An 18,747-nucleotide genomic window follows, 5' to 3' on the forward strand; every position below is an offset into this window, starting at 1 on the left:
TAGAAAATTCCGTGAAGTGTGCTGCCATGAAATGGTTGGGTGTGTTACATCGCTTGGAAAATGTGCTAAATCTGTTTGACTACTCACAATTGGTATTTAAACCACTGCACGTTTACTTGCATACGTGTATGTTTAGGATATTTTTATCATGTATTTGATTTGTGAACTGCAAAAAGCCTATGTTGTAGTAATAATATACAGAAGAGGTGGGATTTTTAACCTTTTTTAAATTTTTTTTTCTCCCTCCTGCTTACTGGCTTCTATAGTTGTCTTATCAGCTTGCCAAAAATTAGTTTCCACATCAGTATTTGAGGAATAAAAATAAACTGGTTTTGAATTATGATATGATTTTAAGCTTTCTTGGGTTGCTTTTTAGAATATATTTTGATTTGTAGCTTGTGCACCCAGTTCCAGTTGGTTTGGATTGGTTTCTTCAGCGTTTTAGATAAAAACCTGTTTATGAGTAAGAGCAGTGAGAGGAGTAGTTTTACTAGCAACGACTTAAAAAAGAAAAAAGTTTAAAAAAGTCATTCTGCCATCCATTTTTTTCAATGTAGATTGTTATTTCCAGGTTCTAAACGAGCGCTTTGGCTCCCTGAAAGACATAGAAGGAATGTTTGCTGAAATTCCAAGGATTTGCTGCGTTAAACCATAGGTTAATACGTGCCTTGTATGTGTGTGAGTAATTTTTGAGTAGAAAACCTCTAACAGCATGTAAGGCAAACCGGGGCAGCGTCACAAAAAGAGTAGTGGAGTGGGAACATGCCTCACTCGCTTTTTCCTGGAATGTTTTAGGTATTAGTTGGCTGGTTTTCTGCTGATGAACGGAGGTCTTCACATCCAGAGTTTTATGCGCGTAGAGATCTTGGGAATTCGTGTCGATTTGAGTTGTGACAGCTACAGCTCGTGCTTTTTGTAACATTTATTGCCGGGGAAAGATCTGCCAAGAGTGCAGAATTGGGTTGCATGCCCCATCTAGGCATCTTTGTCTGTGCTAATTAGAGTTAACTGTGCCAGGGGAGAATAGGTTCACTGCTCATCACTTGTCTCTTTGTATAAAAAGTGTAAAACTTTAAACTTCAGCAAAGTAGTGAAGTTCTTTGAACATGGTGGTCTGAAACACTCGCACGAGCTCGCTGCAGGCAGAAGTAGCGTTAGCGAGGTTTCCTTGCTGAGCTCTGGGCAGTGTTTTATCAAGATCTGGTGCCATCCTACAGTCCTGAGCTGCTGCTGGTAGAGCAATATTGGGATGACCCTTCCTGGTGCCATCCTACAGTCCTGAGCTGCTGCTGGTAGAGCAATATTGGGATGACCCTTCCTGGTGCCATCCTACAGTCCTGAGCTGCTGCTGGTAGAGCAGTATTGGGGCAACCCTTCCTGGTGCCATCCTACAGTCCTGAGCTGCTGCTGGTAGAGCAGTATTGGGGCGACCCTTCCTGGTGCCATCCTACAGTCCTGAGCTGCTGCTGGTAGAGGAGTATTGGGATGATCCTTCCTGATGCCATCCTACAGTCCTGAGCTGCTGTTGATAGAGCAATATTGGGGTGATCCTTCCTGAGCATGTTACTTTCTCATTCATTTTTTGTTTTTTTGTTTGTTTTAATAAATTGACAGCTTTGTTCCCAAACTTACAGGATAGTCCACTTCCCCATCAAGATCCGTGGCAGACTGTTGCTCGCTGTTTGCAGGGAAACTGGTTTGCTGTTGTCTCCCTGTTCCCAGCTTTCCTTCAAGTCACTGCAGCAATAAACCCTGCATTGTACTTTCCCAGTTACCAAACACAGTCTGGCTGTGTGATTGGGGGGGTTACTGGTTTTGTTGCTGTGAGCAAGACCCTGGTTAGGGGCAGGAGCGCCGGACCTTGGCGAAATCCTTAGTGACAGCAGTGCTACCTTGGACACAACTGCGTTGACTCCCGTTTGTAGGTTATTCTGGTGACACTGGAAGCTACGTGCGTTTCTAAGAGGGCTGAGGCTTGTACAATTTGTGCATGGTAGCCAAGAATGGCTTTCCCAGCTAACGGCCTGGTGCAGAAGTGGGATGCTGCGGGGATCTCCTCTCGTGCAGAAGTTTGAGCGTTTGTAGAAGTCATTGTACTCGTCTGTCGTGGCACCGGTGGAATATAATTCTCCCAGAAGAAAACGATCTCTGGTTTTCTGTATGGTGCTGCTAGAATATCCTTGGAAAATGAGTTATGTCCACCCGAGGCATCTCTGTTTGTTTACTTATTTATTTTGAAAGGCCTGCTGCCACGCTCAAGTGCTTTTTGTGTTTACAGGTCCTACATTGGATTTCTTGTAGGCTTTGCTGGTTTTGGATTAATTTAATTCCATGTGGGGATGAAGAAGTAAATGGCCTCAAGTTACGCCAGGGGAAATTTAGGTTGGATATCAGGAGAAATTTCTTTCCAGAGAGGGTTGTGAAGTATTGGAGCAGGCTGCCCAGGGAGGTGGTGGAGTCCCCATCCCTGGAGGTGTTTAAAAACCGTGTGGATTTGGTGTTGAGGAACATGGTTTAGGGACCCTGACAGTGCAGGGTGAATGGTTGGACTTGATGATCTTGAGGGTCTCTTCCAACCAGATGGTTCTATGTTCTGGGCTTAATTCCCCCCACGCAGGGGTTTTGGCGAACCGTTCCAAGTGGTTTGGTTGTCTGGGTGGCAGGGCTGTGCTGGTGTCCACTGGTGCACACCGTGGCTGGGAAAACCAACTCGGAAGAGGCAGAACTTCCCACTGTGGCGCGTTGTGCCGGGCTGGCACCATTTTACAGCACCGCTAGAAGAGTCGAGGGTTTGGCCCTTGGGGCTGTTGGGCTGAGCTGAAGTTCCCAATATCCACCAGTAATAACCACAGTTGAAGCAAGCCCTGGGCAGGAACAGAGCTCTATCCCAAGTGTACAGGAGGACAGCTTTTCTGCGGGGAGCTATTTCTCTCTTCTTTACCCTTATTATCTCTTTTTTTCCATAGCTGATGTTTGACAGCTCTATCACCTAGCGTGATGAAGGAGTGGTGGATCCATATCCCTTAATCTTGAATTCTTCCTTGGTTTTTTTTTTTTTTTTTGCCATTCTGGTACACACTGTGTGTTTCCTTTTATCTCTCCAGTTAATCCTGGACCTCTAATATGGATGGGTAAGCCATGGCCTTGTCTTACTGTTGCCCAATAATATTTCCAGAGGTTAAAAAAAGCCTGTTAGAGCTACTGGTGATCTTTCTGCACAGTAGCTGGACATTTTTAGAGCTGTATCAGTGCTCTGTTTAGTGGTGATTGTGTAGGTCAAACATGTAAATGTTGGAAATGTAAAAGTGCACGGAGCCGTACAGGTACCTCGGGCAGGATACCCTTTAGTCAAATAACTTTTGCTCTGGAATGTGTGATCCCTCCCAGCTTTAATTAAGAGACAATCTCAACGCCGAGATGCAGACTTCAGGTTGGGTTTGTTTTTTTTTTTTCTTTCTTGTAAACTTTCCCTACTCGCCCTTTTCCCCATTCTCCTTTGATCTTTGGAAAACCTCAGCCCGTGAAAAGAACGGCTCGAAAGTGTCTTCCAGTTAGTGAAATGGGAGGAAGCACAACCACCTCGAATCCCGGATTTGCTCTGCGGAGCTGCCTCTCGGAGCGAGGTGGGAATGGGAACCCGCGGCCGCCCGCCTCGTTTCTCCGCGCTGCTGTCATCAATAACGACGTCGAGCGAGTTTTCCTGCCAAACTGAGGGGAAATGGGAAAGAAAAGGCGTTTGAGCTGTTTCGGAGGCGATAAAGCAGAGAAGAGGCTTCTGGCTGACCGAGGGTGAAGGATGCCCCCGTAGTTGAGCAGTGCCAAGTTTATTTTGTGCAGCAGAAGGGAGGATCCAGGCGGGAGTTGATTGCTATGCATGCTTTAATGGGAGAAAGTGGAGATTAATCACAACACTCACAGGTGGCTGCAGGTCAAGTATCATTAATTTGCTTAAATTTTCTCCGCACTAATGGAATTTACCAGGACTCTTGCACATCTCGTCTCTAGTCCATGCCACTTCTGATTTTTTTTTTTTTCCTATCGATACCTTTTTCAGTCCCAAGACATCGTTGACAATTAAGAAATTATCCCCCCTCTCCAATTCAAGGAAGCGAACATTTGGGAGAAAAATTTGGTTTTAATAATAACAGGTTTCTGTTATTGCTGTGTCATTATTTTTTATTTTTTTTTCTGTATATATGGATTTGGTGAACCTGATGTGCCAGTTTGGAAGGCTGCCAGGATCTTGAAGGGCATAATCTTTTTCACTTCTCTTTATCAATGATTAGATGAAAGTTGCACTTGATCGTGCCCGCACCGCGGGGTGAGGATGACTTAGCCATAAGCACTGCGTGACGAAGTACTGGCTGAAATATGCTCTCTGAGGGGTGAGAAGGTGATGTCTACCTCTGGTCTCTTCTTAGAAGACTGGGATCTGGTTTTATTTCTGAAATGACTCGTTTTCATGCAAGACTTTGCACATCTGCTAAGTGCCTTAAGGAGTAAATAGTTGAATAGCTTTAGATTGTGATGCACTTTGGCAATGGGTTTGAAAAATATTTTTCTTTAGGAAGCCTTAGTAACCCTTTCAGATACCCCGTGAAGAGGTTATTTGTCTTCTGGAACTTGGTGCGTGGAAAGCACATCTCATTACAGTTTTAGAGAGACTATTCCTTCTTCTGAACAAAAGGTAGTTTCCTTTTTTATTTCCTTTTTTTTTTATTTCTTCTGTTTGGCCGTGCTTTTTTTTCCTTCTTTTTTTCCCCCAACACTCTTCTTCACTTGGCAATTAAACAAGAGTGAATTTTCCTCTGTGACTCAGCAAAAATCATAAGGATATTGCGAGGCTGGAAAAAGACAAAATGGAAAGAATTTAGCTGGGTATGTTGTATGTCATCCAGTCCGATTTTTGCCAAAGACTGAGGTCCTCCTGTGCTATCGTTAGTCGAGTATTGTGCATTGCCACTGTCACACGTAGCAGGAAAGGGAAGATGGCAAGAAAGGACCTGTTGATAACACTTCATGGCTGTGGCCTTGCTGGTTGAAGGAGGCAAACGGTGCTTGTGGTGGTTAATTTTGCAAACGAGACGCTGGCAATTTATCGTCTCTGTTAGTGGGTCGGCCTTGCTGAGCAGTCTGGTTAACACGTGTCCTTCCGTAAATCTTAATGAAAAATTTAGGCTTGACGGGCTCCGATGTTTTTTATTTCTGTTTTTTTTTTTTTAGCTGTTTTGTCAACTGTATCGTTTGAAGGAGGTGTCTTGCTTGTTCGTGCTTGTAAGTTAGGGAGATCTGTGCTTGTTGGGAGTATGTTAGGTTAGCCTGGTTTCCTAAATAAAAATAACTGTTAGCTTTCACAGGTATGTTGTTTGGCATTGACCAAATACTTTTATCTGAGACCCCCCAGAGCTGGAAAGAGGTGTTTCAACAAGTCCCGTGGAGTTTGGTGCCTGCCTTTTTAGAGGTGGGAAGGCTTTGGGAGCTGCACATCGTTATTAGAGCATCTGCATGTGTTTTTAATAACCGTAGGTGGAACAGATTATCCTTGCTGGCTCTTACTGGTCATTATCAAGGTTCCTCTTTTGTCTTGCTTTTGCACCAGTCCTCTTTTGGCAGGCAGAAGATCTGAGACTGTGTTTGCCAAGTCTGTGAGAAAGTAATTCTTTGTCTGCCACTGCTGATTTTTTTGCACAACTTTTCTGACTCGAAATGAAGAGATAAGTATTTTCAGTCTCTGAAGGTAGTCTCATACTGTTCCAAAAACCTCCTTTTTAGATCTGATTAAATAAATCTTGTGGATCCAAATGCTTCAAGTTGGAAAGCAAAACATCCAAAATTATTTGTTTTACTTTTCGTCAAGGAGACAATCTGAGGTTTGCTGGTTCTGTGCTTTTTATTTTTCTTTTTTCTACAGTGGCAAAATAAATCAATCATTGAAATTGATGAGCTGCTGAACTCAGAGGCTGTTAGAGACTGGGCAGGAAGTGAGCTGTGGCTAGGTAGCAGCATCTGAATACAAACTTGTCAGAAAGCTGCTTTCAGCTAATCCCTGGGAGGAAGTGAGCTATAATCAGTACAAGTGAGCTAATCACAGGAAATCTATTGCTCAACAGGAGCCTTTGAAAAAAAAAAAAAAAGAAGAAAAGACGAGGGGGGTAGAGGAGGGGAGGAAAGAGGGAAAGAAAAATACCCATGTAGACATTTCATTCTCCAAAAATCTGTTTGGTCAAAGAAAAGGGAGTATCTGATGAAATGAGCAGCCCGTTGATCTCCACTTCAAAACTGCACGGAGTGTATGTCTGTTTGCCCTCTTTTCCAGAATAACGAAGCATCAAGTCTCATCTCCTCCAGTAAAGTGCTTTTTCAGGTATTAAAAGGTGGTGATGTGGGGATGCTGAAGATCAGCTGGCTCCCGAAACCGCTGGAGGCTTGGGGTTGGTGTCCTGGGAATGAGCCTCCTGACGTTTTCAACAAGGATTTCTGTAATATAAACCAGGAGTAGGACATGACTATCTTAACTCTGTCCTGTTACACCGGTCTTTTCTTGGAGCATCGCGCTCTAAGCTCCTTTATTGTGTTATTTTTAATTACTCTGTGCTTTTGTTTTGGTTTTCACTTGACATCTGCCTTGGAGCTTTGTTTGCGAGACATCTCTTTTGGTATTTTCCTCTGCTCGGGACCTGGCTGTCCCGGATGCCGCGCTCTGTGCGTGACAAAACGTTGCCAGCAGCACCCTATAAGGCTCTACAGGAAGACAGCAAAGGACAACCACCGCCGCCGCGCAGATTGCTGTAAGGATAACTTTCTTTTCTCAACCCTCGTGCCCTCTGCTAGGGCAGGGACAGAAAGTTCACTTTTGGATCTCTTTTCTCCTTCCATTCCTTCTCTCGGACAACGGATGCTTTGGCTGTGGTGCTTTCAGGCCGTCTGTGTCCGTGGCCCAAACGCTCCATGGTTCTCCTTGCAGCAGTTCAGGTGGTGTCCCAGTAAGGTCCTGCAGCCGCAGTGGCACGTCGAGGATTGTGATTTCAAAAGCGAAGTGGTTATGTTTCTTAACGCGTTGTTAGCCTGAAATCCGTCACTTCTGCTTTTTGGTCAGCCCTGCAAAATGGGCTGAAGTTTGACATTTGTGCTGCTCCTTCTGTGTTATGTTGCCGATAGTAAACGAGTTGAGTAGTTTTTGCCTGCAGCAAACGGAACTGGTTTCAGTTTGCAGCTCCGTGAGCCTCTGTCGTGGGTTATGTTGAACCACCCCACACACAGCCGGTCACTCCCCCTCCCCCACCCCCAGGAATGAGGGAGAGAATTAAAGGATAAACGTGAAACCCGTGGGTTGAGATAAGAATGATTTAATACAGATGATTTAATACAATGTAGGTGCTCACCACCCCTCGTATGCGAAGCCCGTCTCGTCCCGAAAACTGCAAATCCCGGACGAACGCGAGGCCCCGAAATAGAGAGGGGCAGAGAGGGAGAGAGAGAGAGAGAGAGAGAAAGAAAAAAAAACAGCAGAGCAACAGCGCAGCAAGCGCAAAAGAGCAAAAGTGCAAAAAAAGAGCAAAAGCGCAAAAGCCCTTCTTCCCGGCTGACCCTCGCTTTTATACTGGGCATGACGCTGCATGATATGGAATACTAATTGGCCAGTTTGGCCCTCAGTCTTAAGTTCCACACAAATGACAAGGGGAATCGTGTCCCCCTTGTCCCAGCTATGCTCCCCCCTTATCCTGCCGTGTTTCTGTACTCCGCACACTGAAAAGTCCTTGGAGTTTCACTTCCAACCACAAACATCAGCTTGCTATCAACATTCTTCTCAGAGTGAGCCTCTGAGTGAAACCAAAACAGGGAGCTCTTCTGGCTGTTAAAAAAAACTCTGTCCCAGCTAAAACTGGGACAGCCTCCTGTCGAGGTGTGTACATACAGAAGATTGGATTTACGTCACCCATTTAGTTCTGGCTCTCTGGAGATCTGTCACTTAAGTGGCAGTGTAAAGCAAGGGTGTTGTGTGCCAGGAGTAGGAATCTGTGTACGTGTTATCAAACAGCTCTGAGCTTGATGTGTTTTGTGTTTGGTTTTGTTTGGTTTTTTTTTCTTTTGACACTTTTGCGTCGAATCCCAGGCAGTGAAGTACAGAGGCAGCCAAGACTCCTCAAATACATTAATCTGAACATCTTCAGGAGACAAATTCAACTCATGACTTGAAAACTTTCTACACCAGCTGTTTTGTTTGATGCCTGGTACCATCTCCTTACCCTTGCCTGGGGCCATAAAATCCTACACTGTAGGACCGAGGTGTATACACACATAATGCATATTTAAAACTTAATCTGCTCAAGTCCAAGTGCAGCAGGAAAAACGTGACTGTGCGCTGTAGCAGGTAGGAAAAGGCTTGTCTTCGATTTCATTTTATTCCCCTTTGGTCATTCTGCAAAAAAGTTTGAGAGGGAAAAAATATTTGTCCTTTTTTTAGCAGTTAGAGGAGGTAAACAGCAGCCCCGTGGTGGAGTGGGGTCTCCGTGGTGGAGCCTGCTCCGGACAAGCTCGCCGCTTCGGCTGGGCGTGCGTGTCAGCCTCGACACCCATCACGAGGGAGGCCAAGGGAGCCGGCACCGGCACAAGAGCTGTACTTAGGAAGTTCTTCAGGAAGCAGCCCTGCTTTACACTCACACAAGGGGGAATTGAGGAGGAAAAAAAAAAAAAACCACAACACAACACCAAAAAAAAAATTCAAAGCCAGAGCGTTCAGCCTGATGTGCTGCAGCAGTGCGTGTTCATCAGCTTTCTGAAAACACCGTGCGATTCTCGCTTTACTTTCCGGCTTTTACTGGCTGTCGGGGTTGTTTCTGGGTGTTTTCCCATCAGTGGCAGGAACTGCTGTCTCTCTGCTGTGACCTGGATATGTTGTAGGTTTTTGGGCTTTTTTTTCTTCCCCAAAAGGAATAAAGCTGCTGAGCAGCAGAACTGACTCCTGTACCATCGCCGTAAAAATGAAACCCTGAACGCACATGCAGACTGGTCACTGCAGGTCTCTTCAGGGGCTGGGAGGAAGAGGATGGCTTAAGCTACCCGAGGAGCTTCCCTGTGCTTGCCTTGCTTCGGCCTCACCTGGCAGAGGTGGAAAGAGAGGAGTTGTGCTTCTGGCTGCGGGTCTCCCACTGTTGGTGGGATGGCACAGACCGAGATGCCAGAGCAGAGAGCACGTTGGCTCTTCAGCTGCTGCACGTGGTCTTCTGGTGGTGTCTGAGGCTGCCGAGGATGAAGAGTGCTGCGTTTTTGCTGCTTCAGTGCAGGACAAGAAACCTTTGTCAAAAGGAGGGGGTAGCTCTTGGGTGTAGAGTCTGGAGATAAGGACTGAGAATCGGAGCCTTGTGATCACCAGCGCTGATCCCTGTGAGTATGTTTTGTGGAGTAAAGCAGAACTGTTGGGAGCAAAGCTTTTAGCTCCTTTTGTGTCTCCTTTTTTTCTTTTTTTTTTGTGGAGAGTGTAATGGGTTGCAGCACTGTGCCATGGTGGGAATGAATCCATCCAAAGTCTGTAGTTAAGTATCTTTTGCAGCTTCACAGCTCGTCTCTGTGGTTCTTTCCATTGCTTTCTAGTTCTTGTAACTAAACTAGTGTGAGTAGTGATGGTCGGGGAGTCACCCATGTGCTTGAATACGTTGTTATTACTGGTGTTATCTTCACTGGCAAAGATGAAAGTGAATCCTTTCCCCCTGACTATATCCTCTTCCCTATGTTCTTCCATCATCTTTCTCCCAGATTCAGCATACTTTCACCAGGTTGCTCAAACTTTTAGTTAACCATTTTAGTAAACATCTTTCAACTAAGCTAAAAAACCCCACCATTAATTGTGTTGTCAAAAAACCATGAACCTGACGGCCCCTCTGCTGATATACAGACTTCTGGCAGGCACTGGAGGAAAAAAAAAAAGGAGGAAAATTCCCCTGGTCCTCACAATTCCCTGCGCAAGCCATGATTCAGCAAGGCGGCCACGTGGGTGATGGTGCAAGAGCTGCTGTGAAACCAACAGGCTCCTTTTCCTCTTGGAGGGAGTGAGAGAGCAGAAAAGGAGCTTCAGTGTGTTTTTGCACAACTCTTATTTTTTTAATTTTTTTTTTTAAATCCCTCCTCCAGTCATTGCTTGTAATGCCAAACCTCCGCAGCAATTTCAAAAGTACTTCCTGACGCCGTGGAAACTTTCCCTGCGTGATGAAGACAGGGTGAGGATAAAGGAGAAGGGAACTGCTCTTTTCTTCTGCACTCGGCTGTCAGAAAGGGACTTACTGTTTGCATTTCAACCTGAACCAAGTGACTGATTTTTTTTTTCACTTCCGATGATGACTGGTGGATCAGACTTCTGCTCCCTGAAGCCATCTGTTGTGAGTGGAGCCGTTGTAATTTCTTTAAACTATGAATTCAAAGCTGCTGTGCATTGAAATGGTCCTTTGTGCAAAATACTTTTAGTTCATTTAATGAAGTTATGCTACTTTGTGTCGTTAAATAAATCACATCTCTCAGTTTTTTTCCAAAAGCTGAGCTTCTACTAAACCACAGATTTAACAAGCTTGAAGGATTTAGTTTAACTGCAAATGACGGAGCCAGATCCTCAGGTGGGAAGCCGATGCCTGAGATTTTTCTGCCACTCCAGCCTGCTCTGCCAGCCCTGCAGCTTGTTTTCCCCTGCAGCTCCTCCTGGGCCCGACTTCGAGCAAGGTCAAGGCTGTTTCTGAACACTTTGAACATGAAACACTGATCAGAGCCGCAGCTCTGAGCCTTCTGCACAGATGCTGTTACGCCAGTTTCTTGAAGCGCCTCATTTTCTTATCGAGTAGGTGGGTTTTGGATGTCCATGTACTTCCTTTCCAACTTGCTGCTGGAGAGTTTCTTCTCTTGAACACACAAGGCACTAAGGGATAATTCGTTTCAGATCAAGAAGCTGTGAAATAAATATGTGCTGAGCTGACTTGCACTGAAAATTGAGAATTTCACTGAAAATTGAGAATTACTACTATAGTGAGAATTTTATTTTAAAATATGCAAACAAAAGCGCAGTAATTTTTTTTTTTTTTTTTTTAATTTGCAACCTGGATGCCACATTACAGCATTGTTAATTCGGTGGCTGGGCTCTCCGAGGGAGCGTGCAGGGAATTAGTATGGGCTTGGAGGGCCAAGTCTGTTCTTGTCCAGTTTCAGATGCAGGTTAGTTGTTTATCCTTACATCCCGCTCTTGCTAATACCAGACAGCTCAGAGAAGTGCACAGATGGAGGGAATAAAAGGGTTTACTTGAGAAAAATACTTTCTCCACATTGTGTATAGTGTTGGTGTTAAAGTTATGTGATATGCTTCTTTATCTACTGTGATTTATTTAGCTGTTTCTTTGTTCAAAAGAAGGAGTGCTTTCTTTTAAATGTCAATAGGTGAGGACCCTATATCCTACTCTTTTCCAAGCTTTGATTATCATAAGGGAAATGGATTATGGTCCCCTGTACGGCCGTCATTCCAAGCCCAACTTCAGTAGGACTCTGGAATACCCTGTGTCTGGTTTGGTGGTTCAGACCAGAAATCTGATGGTACTTTGTGCAAACAATATGTATTGTTAGGGAAGCGTTTGGAATTAAAATCCCTGTGGGCAGGTTGCTCAGACCTGCTGTTAGATTGCAGGGTTCTTAATTTTTTCCCCATATTGCAGTGTAGGTACTGGAAAACGCAGAAGATCCTGCAGATAACTTGCACCATCTGAAAGAGCAATCAGTAAAGGAGCCTGGAGGGCTGTTGGAGGATGGGAATGGCAGTCTGAGTCACAGCTGCATCCCTGCAGACATGCTCAGGTGTTGCAGGTCTATTTATCACTCCTCCATCAGGCAAAGGGCTCCAAGGTTTGTCTAGGTGGATGTCATGGAGCTTTGACCCCTGTTCCCCATCAGTGTCCAAGGAGATGGGGCAACCAGCACGTGTCCAGTTTTGACTTGCACTGCCTGAACTTTGCTTTTACTGCTGCTTGTGCCTCTGAAGGGTGTTTGTGCAGAAATGATATGCTTTCCTGGGCGTTTATGGTGAGAATTCATTTTCATCTCTCTTGAGCTTCACGACATAAACCAGTATGTGCTTGTGCTGCATGAATTCAGGCTGTTAGCCTGCTTTGTTTTCCTTTGTTTGGATCTGGCAGTGTTCACCCAGGACAATGACAGGGAACAGCAGTTCACCTGTTTTCACTTCTTCTGCCAAGATCATGTTGCACAAGGTGTGTGTGTTGTACAGTGACGTCGTAGGGCACGATATTTATACCTTGGAAATAAGGTGTGATAATTGAGGGTGGACTGCACTGTCTTATCCTGACGTTTTGGAATGATGCTGCTAATGTTTGCCCCAGTGGTGTGGCTGGGACCGAGCCACGCTTTGGGACTGTGATGGGCAGCTGGTGGACACCGGTAGGCCATGCATTTCCCAAACTGTCATGAGAGGAGGAGGAGGAGGAGGAAGTCAACACGGGGATGTGTTTGCTCCTGTTCCAAAGAGTCAGCTCATTATTTGAGCATATGAAGGAATGAGGGGCATATTTGTTATTCAGCTGTCATCGAGAGGTAATTTCTGTAAATCTTTTTTTGTGCTATTCACTCTGTAGCAGAGAGGCTGCCTGTTTCTTGGTGATCAGAGAAAAATCTCCAGGATATTATGGGGAGGGAGTAAAGACTAGTGCAGATTTTCCTGAATGTGGGATGTGTCATGCAGATGCTTTATTGTGCCGTGTTTTTAGCTTTAGCAGCTATTTGTTCGTGATCTCACTCACGTTTTTGTTAAGGACTCGAGGAGGATTGAGGTGGTAGCATGTTTTCTTTTTTACAAATGGAGAAAGTGTGGCACAAAGTGCTGAAGCAATGCAAGGCCTCATTCGGAAGCGGAATGCATCCAGTGAATCTTAGTCCCATGCTCTTTAATGCAGGCTGCGTAATTTGGGTAGAGATATTCTTAATGCAACGTAATGTGGACAGTGTCCTGAATTATGACTTGTAAGCTATTCTTTTCTCCCCGAGATCTTGTCTGATAAATGACAAGAAGGAAAGCATCTAAGGCTTTTAAAGGTGTTTGACTCTGGAGGATGGACTAGAGCTGCCCCTGAAAGAAGCTGTAGTTACGCCCCTGCGAGTACCGTGCCTTTTCACGTACGCAACCTTTACGTGAACAGATAGTGAACCAGATCTGGGAATTGGTTCACTGTTCTTTTGACTGGGTTGGTTTTATCCCTGGAAAAATTCCTCACTCCATCCCACAAATGCTGCTCCTGGCCCAAATGAACGGGTGGCCCAGAAACGGGAGCGAGGAAGGGATCCGCTTCCCTTGGCAGAGACATGGGTGTCTGCCAGCGCGGTGCCTACCGAGCTCCTCAGCATTGAATTCACACCTCCGTTCCCTGTTGGCCAACAGGAGAGATGCTACAGTTGTGTATTCTAGGCTCTGCTTCCTGTGTTAAACCAAATATTTCTATTTCAGTGCTTTCACTAGCTGTTGAGAACCATGTCTGACAACGGAGAACTGGAAGACAAGCCACCAGCTCCTCCCGTCCGGATGAGCAGTGCTATCTTCAGTTCAGGGGGCAAAGACCAGTTGTCTGCCAACCACAGCTTGAAACCCCTGCCCTCTGTACCAGAAGAGAGAAAACCTAGGAATAAAATCATCTCCATATTCTCTAGCACTGAAAAAGGTAAGGTGCCTCTATTTCCTGAGGTTACTACGTTTATGCCTTTACTCTTCCTGTAAGTTTTTGTAGTGCTTTCTGTTTGTGCTGGGATGTTTAAAGATGAAATGCTAAGTAAGAAAAATTCAATATCTCACTGAGGAAAACCACCACCTATTGCTTCTAATCTTTGCTGCCCAGTTTGTAGTAATGCTTTTCCAAGCAATCCTAATAAATGTTTGTGATTCCTGGGCATCGTATTACTTACCATTTTGCTGTGCTAAATGCAGGTTTCTAGTTTAAACGGAGCTTCCAGCTGTTTGGGAAGGTACTGCATGTTGATGCCCGTTTATGCGGTACCTTGAGGAGAGAAAAAGGTGGTAAAGAAGTAGTGGGGAGGGTGCAGTGTGCATGAAGGAGAACTGAGAAAAATAATTTCCTTCTGTCTGCGTAACTGCACCGTTAGGATTAATTACTAGTGAGGGAAAAATCCAGATTGCTGTTATTGCAGCCTTCCAGTACTTAAAGGGGCTACAGGAAAGCTGGAAAGGGGCTTTTTACAAGGGTGTGTAGTGACAGGACAAGGGGCAATGGCTTTAAACTGAAAGAGGGGAGATTTCCATTAGATCTAAGGAAGAAATTCTTCCCTCTGAGGATGGTGAGGCGCTGGAGCAGGTTGCCCAGAGAAGTTGTAGATGCCTGTTGTGGTTTTATAATAAAAGGAACTGAGGGTCGAGACAAGAACTGAGAGGGAGCACCCACCAACCATGGTCCCGGGGAAAACTTGACTCAGGCTTTTTCTTAAAACAAAACAATTTATTAACAGTTGCTTAAACAAAGACAAAAGGAAACAAAACCAGTTACTTGAGAGGATAAAGAGTAAACAAGGCCAGATCTTAAAACAACACCTCCCCACCCCGTTTCCTTTCGTTCCCGCCTCTGCCTCCTCCCGCCAGCGGCACAGGGGGACAAGGAATGGGGGGGGTGCAGGTCAGTTCATCCATGCTGTTACTGCCGCTCCTTTCTTAAAGGAGGAGGAGTCTTTACACCATTTTTCCTTGCTCCAGTGGATCCCCTACTCACTAGAAAAATCCACAAACTTCTCTCAGGCTGAGTCCTACCCGCAGGATACAATCCTTCCCCATTGGATTACTTCAATGTGGGCTTCACCAGTCTTGGATTCTTAGGGAGCTGCTGCCACTCGCGTCGGCGTGGATCGTCCCACGGACTCTAGATGCTTCATGACCTTGTTGTGCATCCCATGCCTCATTGTTAACAGTACCTGGTCGTGCATCCCCTGCTCCACGACCTCTCCTGGGCTCAGGCATCTCTTTCCCCGATGTGGCTTCTCCACGGGCTGCAAGTGGGTCTCTGCTCCGCTGAGTCTATCTTGGTTGCAGGGGGGCCGCCTGCCAGCTCACCACCGACTGCAAGGGAAACCTCAGCTCCAGCACTGACCTGGTGTCGGTGTGGCTGTTTCTCTCAGATCTCAGTCCTCTCTGGGTGAGCTCGGCCCGGCGGGCACCCCGGGAGCGGAGTGTTTCCCGAGTCCCCCATGCGGCCCTGCCGGCGCCATCTTGAGCACATGGTGCCAGCCCGGCCCAGGCAGCCATCTAGCCGGGAGCGGGGGCAGCGCCCTCCGCCCCTCTCCTCCCTCCTGGGCAAAAGACCTTTTCCCGTCCCTTTGTCTCAACTTAAATAGGGCCATTCGCAGAGGTGCTGATTTGGCTCAACCCCCCGAGGGGGATGGGACTCAGATCTGGTGGCACAGGGAGCAAATCCCCTCTCCTGCCACCAGAACACCCCCCCACACATCAAACTATCACAATGCCCCATCCCTGGAAGTGTTCAAGGCCAGGCTGGATGAGGCTTTGGGCAACCTGGTGTAGTGGAGGGTGTCCCTGCCCATGGCAGGGGAGTTGGAACTGGATGATCTTTGAGGTCCCTTCCAACCCAAACCATTCTGTGATTCTGTGATTTCTGAGCAAAAAATGGCTGTAATGAAACCAGACTGCATTTGTGCTTTGTTTCTGTCCTCTCTTCTTAATGAGGAATGTTCGTGCAGCACTGGAGCCCTGACCTGGTTCTCCAGGGTGTCTGTATCCGTGTAGGACAAACAGTGCAGGGAACCGCGCAGGGATTTACAAGCCTGACCTGACACTGCTATGCATTTTGTTAATCTCGACCTGTTAGCATTTTTGTGATTGCACATTTTGTTAAGATGCACAAGGGGAAGACCCTGCTGCTCTGAACGTCTTCCAGTTCTGCTCTTGGCCTCCTGCGCCTCGTTGCTGGTGTGCCGGGCAGGACTGGTTCAGTCATGCCCACACTGGTTTGATTGTTTCGAGAGACTTTGCTCCTCCAGTTATTTATTCACTGGGCTAAGTATTTACCCCAGGGCTGGTTTTTACTCGTGCTCAGCTGTGTGAGCAGTCCTTCTGCAGCCGTTCCTCACCCTGGAGACAAACACTAGAGGCAGACTTCCCTGGATTCAGAAGATCTGGCTTTCCACGATCTGGCAGAGGTTCTGCTCTGATCGGTGGGTGTGTTTTCCTTTTTGGAGGATGGAAAGATTTGGCCAGTGTAGCTTTTGGAAGCAGAATAGTTCTTTCACAGGGTCACTTATTGTGAAATGTCTGTGGCTGGATTGCAGCAACAGAAGTGGTGGTCTTTTTTACTGACATTGGTAAAGAGGTAAGTCTAGAAGACTGTCAGTCTTTTTTTTTATTGACATGCCTTAAAGAGGTAAGTCTAGAAGGAGAGTGTGAGCAGCTACTACAGGTTGGTGGCAGCACCCTAAGAGGGGCTCCAGGCCCCTGAGGTTGGTGAAGGTGGTGAATCTGGGTGCTGCCAGAGTAGTTGTGGTGCCACGTGTCTGGAGCAGGTTCTGCCTTGGCCCTTCAATACTGCAGAAACTGGTGTGTTACCATTATATCGTTGGTCATGGGAGGAAATGCTTAGAAATTGTTGCGGTGAGTGCTGCAAAAAAATCTGGTGGAAGGATCACATCTGTCCATCTTCAGCTTGGGAGAACGGTTTAAGAGCTGGGATGGCACTTGTCATTCTGCTGTTGCATTGATTGTTCCGCAGAGCGTTTGTGGCCCTCTTTTGCAGACAGGGGTGTAGTGAAGTGGGACGTAAACCCTGTGCAAAGGAAGGTTTTTCCTTGCTCTGAGTTTATTATTACTGTGTAAGACTTGCTCGTGTTGTGAAACGAATTGTGAGCGCGGGGCGGCTGGAGAGCTCCGTGACCTTTTACAGCGCCTTCACTTCTCCTTGGATGTTTCCTCTTTCCATCTTGACGGTGGGTTTGCTCGTTCCTGAAATGGCTGGGGAGGTGGTTGAAGACTTGTCTAAAGTTGTATTGGCTCAGCTGAAATCGCTTTGGAATCCCATTCCTTAGGCTCATTCAGACCGCTCCGTAAATCCTGATGTGTACCAAAATTAGGGAAATTAATCTGCATACTTGTTTAGCGTGTGTCTGTATACCCACTGGCTTGTAGTGATGCAAACGGGAAATGGAAGAAAGAGTTTCTGCTGAGAAAAGTACATTTTGGAGAACACAGTGTTAGTTTATCTTTTCTAGATGTTAAAAAGTAATGTCCTTCTGAAAAAAAGCAGAAGGTTTTACTGCTTGGCAAGATAATGTGGTTAGGAAAAATGGTAATTGAATTACCTAGCTTAAAGAAACTGTCTGGAAGTTTTATTTTTTTTAAATTTGGAAAAAAACTTACCGATTGGATGACCTGCAGCAAGGACGATGTAAACATCCAAAGAAATGTTTTCAGCCCTCAGGACTGCAAAACTGACTGTCAAATGTAAGCAGAACAGAAATGGACACGGTGACTTTCTGGCACTAAAACACTGGTCAGATGTTAGCTCTTTTGTTCATTAGCACGGTTAAGGTGCACCCTCACCAGAAATGTCCATTTAAATATATATATATATTTTAAATTCTACTGCTGAGAAGCTTTACCGAAATATTAACTTCCTGCTTGAATTTTAAAAATATATTGGTACTATATGCAAAATAATCTCTCAACCTGTGGTAGAAATTTTTTCATGGGAAAATTTTCTCCAGCCAATGCCAGAGTTCGTATGATTTTGCAAGGTCCCTCCTGGCCAGCTTTATGGTATCTGTTGCCACAGCTCTGCCCCCCTCCCCGAATTCTCTCTAGGGGGGTTCCTCTGGCTTAGGAGATGGCGTTGGGGAGGTGCTGTGCTTTGGGGGACCCACTGCAGATGGTGAGGTTTGGCAAATGCAGAGTTTCTGCCCCAAGTCTGAGCTAGTTCTGTGCTGAAATAATCGTAAGAGTTTGAAGGGGTTATTTAATGACCTAGTCATGGAGATTTTTTTCCCTAGTTTAGGATAAATGAAGTGCTAGTCGTCTTTGTACTAGAGTACTTAATTGCCATCAATTCCCTGGGACAGACTTCTGAAGTCAAGTGAACCTGCGTGGTTTTGGAAAGCTTTAAAATAGTCCCCTAAACCAAGAAGTGTTTGTCTTGGAGCAGAACAGGTTTTGGTGTGGTGTCAGCTGCGGCTCGGTAGCTCAACACGTATCATCTGGAGTCATCTACCTGCCACGACCAGGATGTTGGGGAAGAGAAGAGCCCAGCTATTTGAGGCACTTTCTTGAGCGATTCTCCAGTTCACCGAATCCTGAAGGACCTGCGTCTTAACCATCTAAGGAACCTGAAGGTGCCCAAGTCCCTGGGACCTGATGAGGTGCATCCTGAGGGAAGCGCCGGATGAAGTTGCTAAACCATTAGTCATCATGTTTGAGAAGTGGTGGCAGTCCGGTGAAGTTCCCGCTAACTGGAAAAGGGGAAACATAGCCCTCATCTTTAAAAAGGGAAAAAAAGAAGACCTGGGGAATGACGGGCCAGTCAGTCTCACCTCTGTACCTGGCAAGATCATGGAGCAGATCCTCCTGGCGACTATGCTAAGGCACATGGGAAATAAGGAGGTGATTGGTGACAGCCAGCATGGCTTCACTAAGGGCAAATCCTGCCTGACTAATTTTGTGGCCTTCTATAATGGGGTTACAGTGTTGGTGGATAAGGGAAGAGCAACTGA

At 45.9% G+C, this 18,747-nt stretch overlaps 1 protein-coding gene across 1 annotated transcript in view; it reads left to right on the top strand.

Moving 5' to 3' along the window:
- PAK2 (p21 (RAC1) activated kinase 2) overlaps positions 1–18,747 on the top strand; it is a 51,749-nt gene that overhangs the window by 14,285 nt on the left and 18,717 nt on the right. Inside the window, exon 2 of the mRNA XM_086618097.1 lies at positions 13,484–13,694. Coding sequence (XP_086474223.1) covers positions 13,508–13,694 — 187 coding nt within the window. The 5' untranslated portion in view covers positions 13,484–13,507. The remainder of the gene's footprint in view (positions 1–13,483; positions 13,695–18,747) is intronic.

This window comes from Tauraco erythrolophus, chromosome 11, assembly GCF_009769465.1.
Source record: "Tauraco erythrolophus isolate bTauEry1 chromosome 11, bTauEry1.pri, whole genome shotgun sequence".
Lineage (NCBI taxonomy): Eukaryota > Metazoa > Chordata > Aves > Musophagiformes > Musophagidae > Tauraco > Tauraco erythrolophus.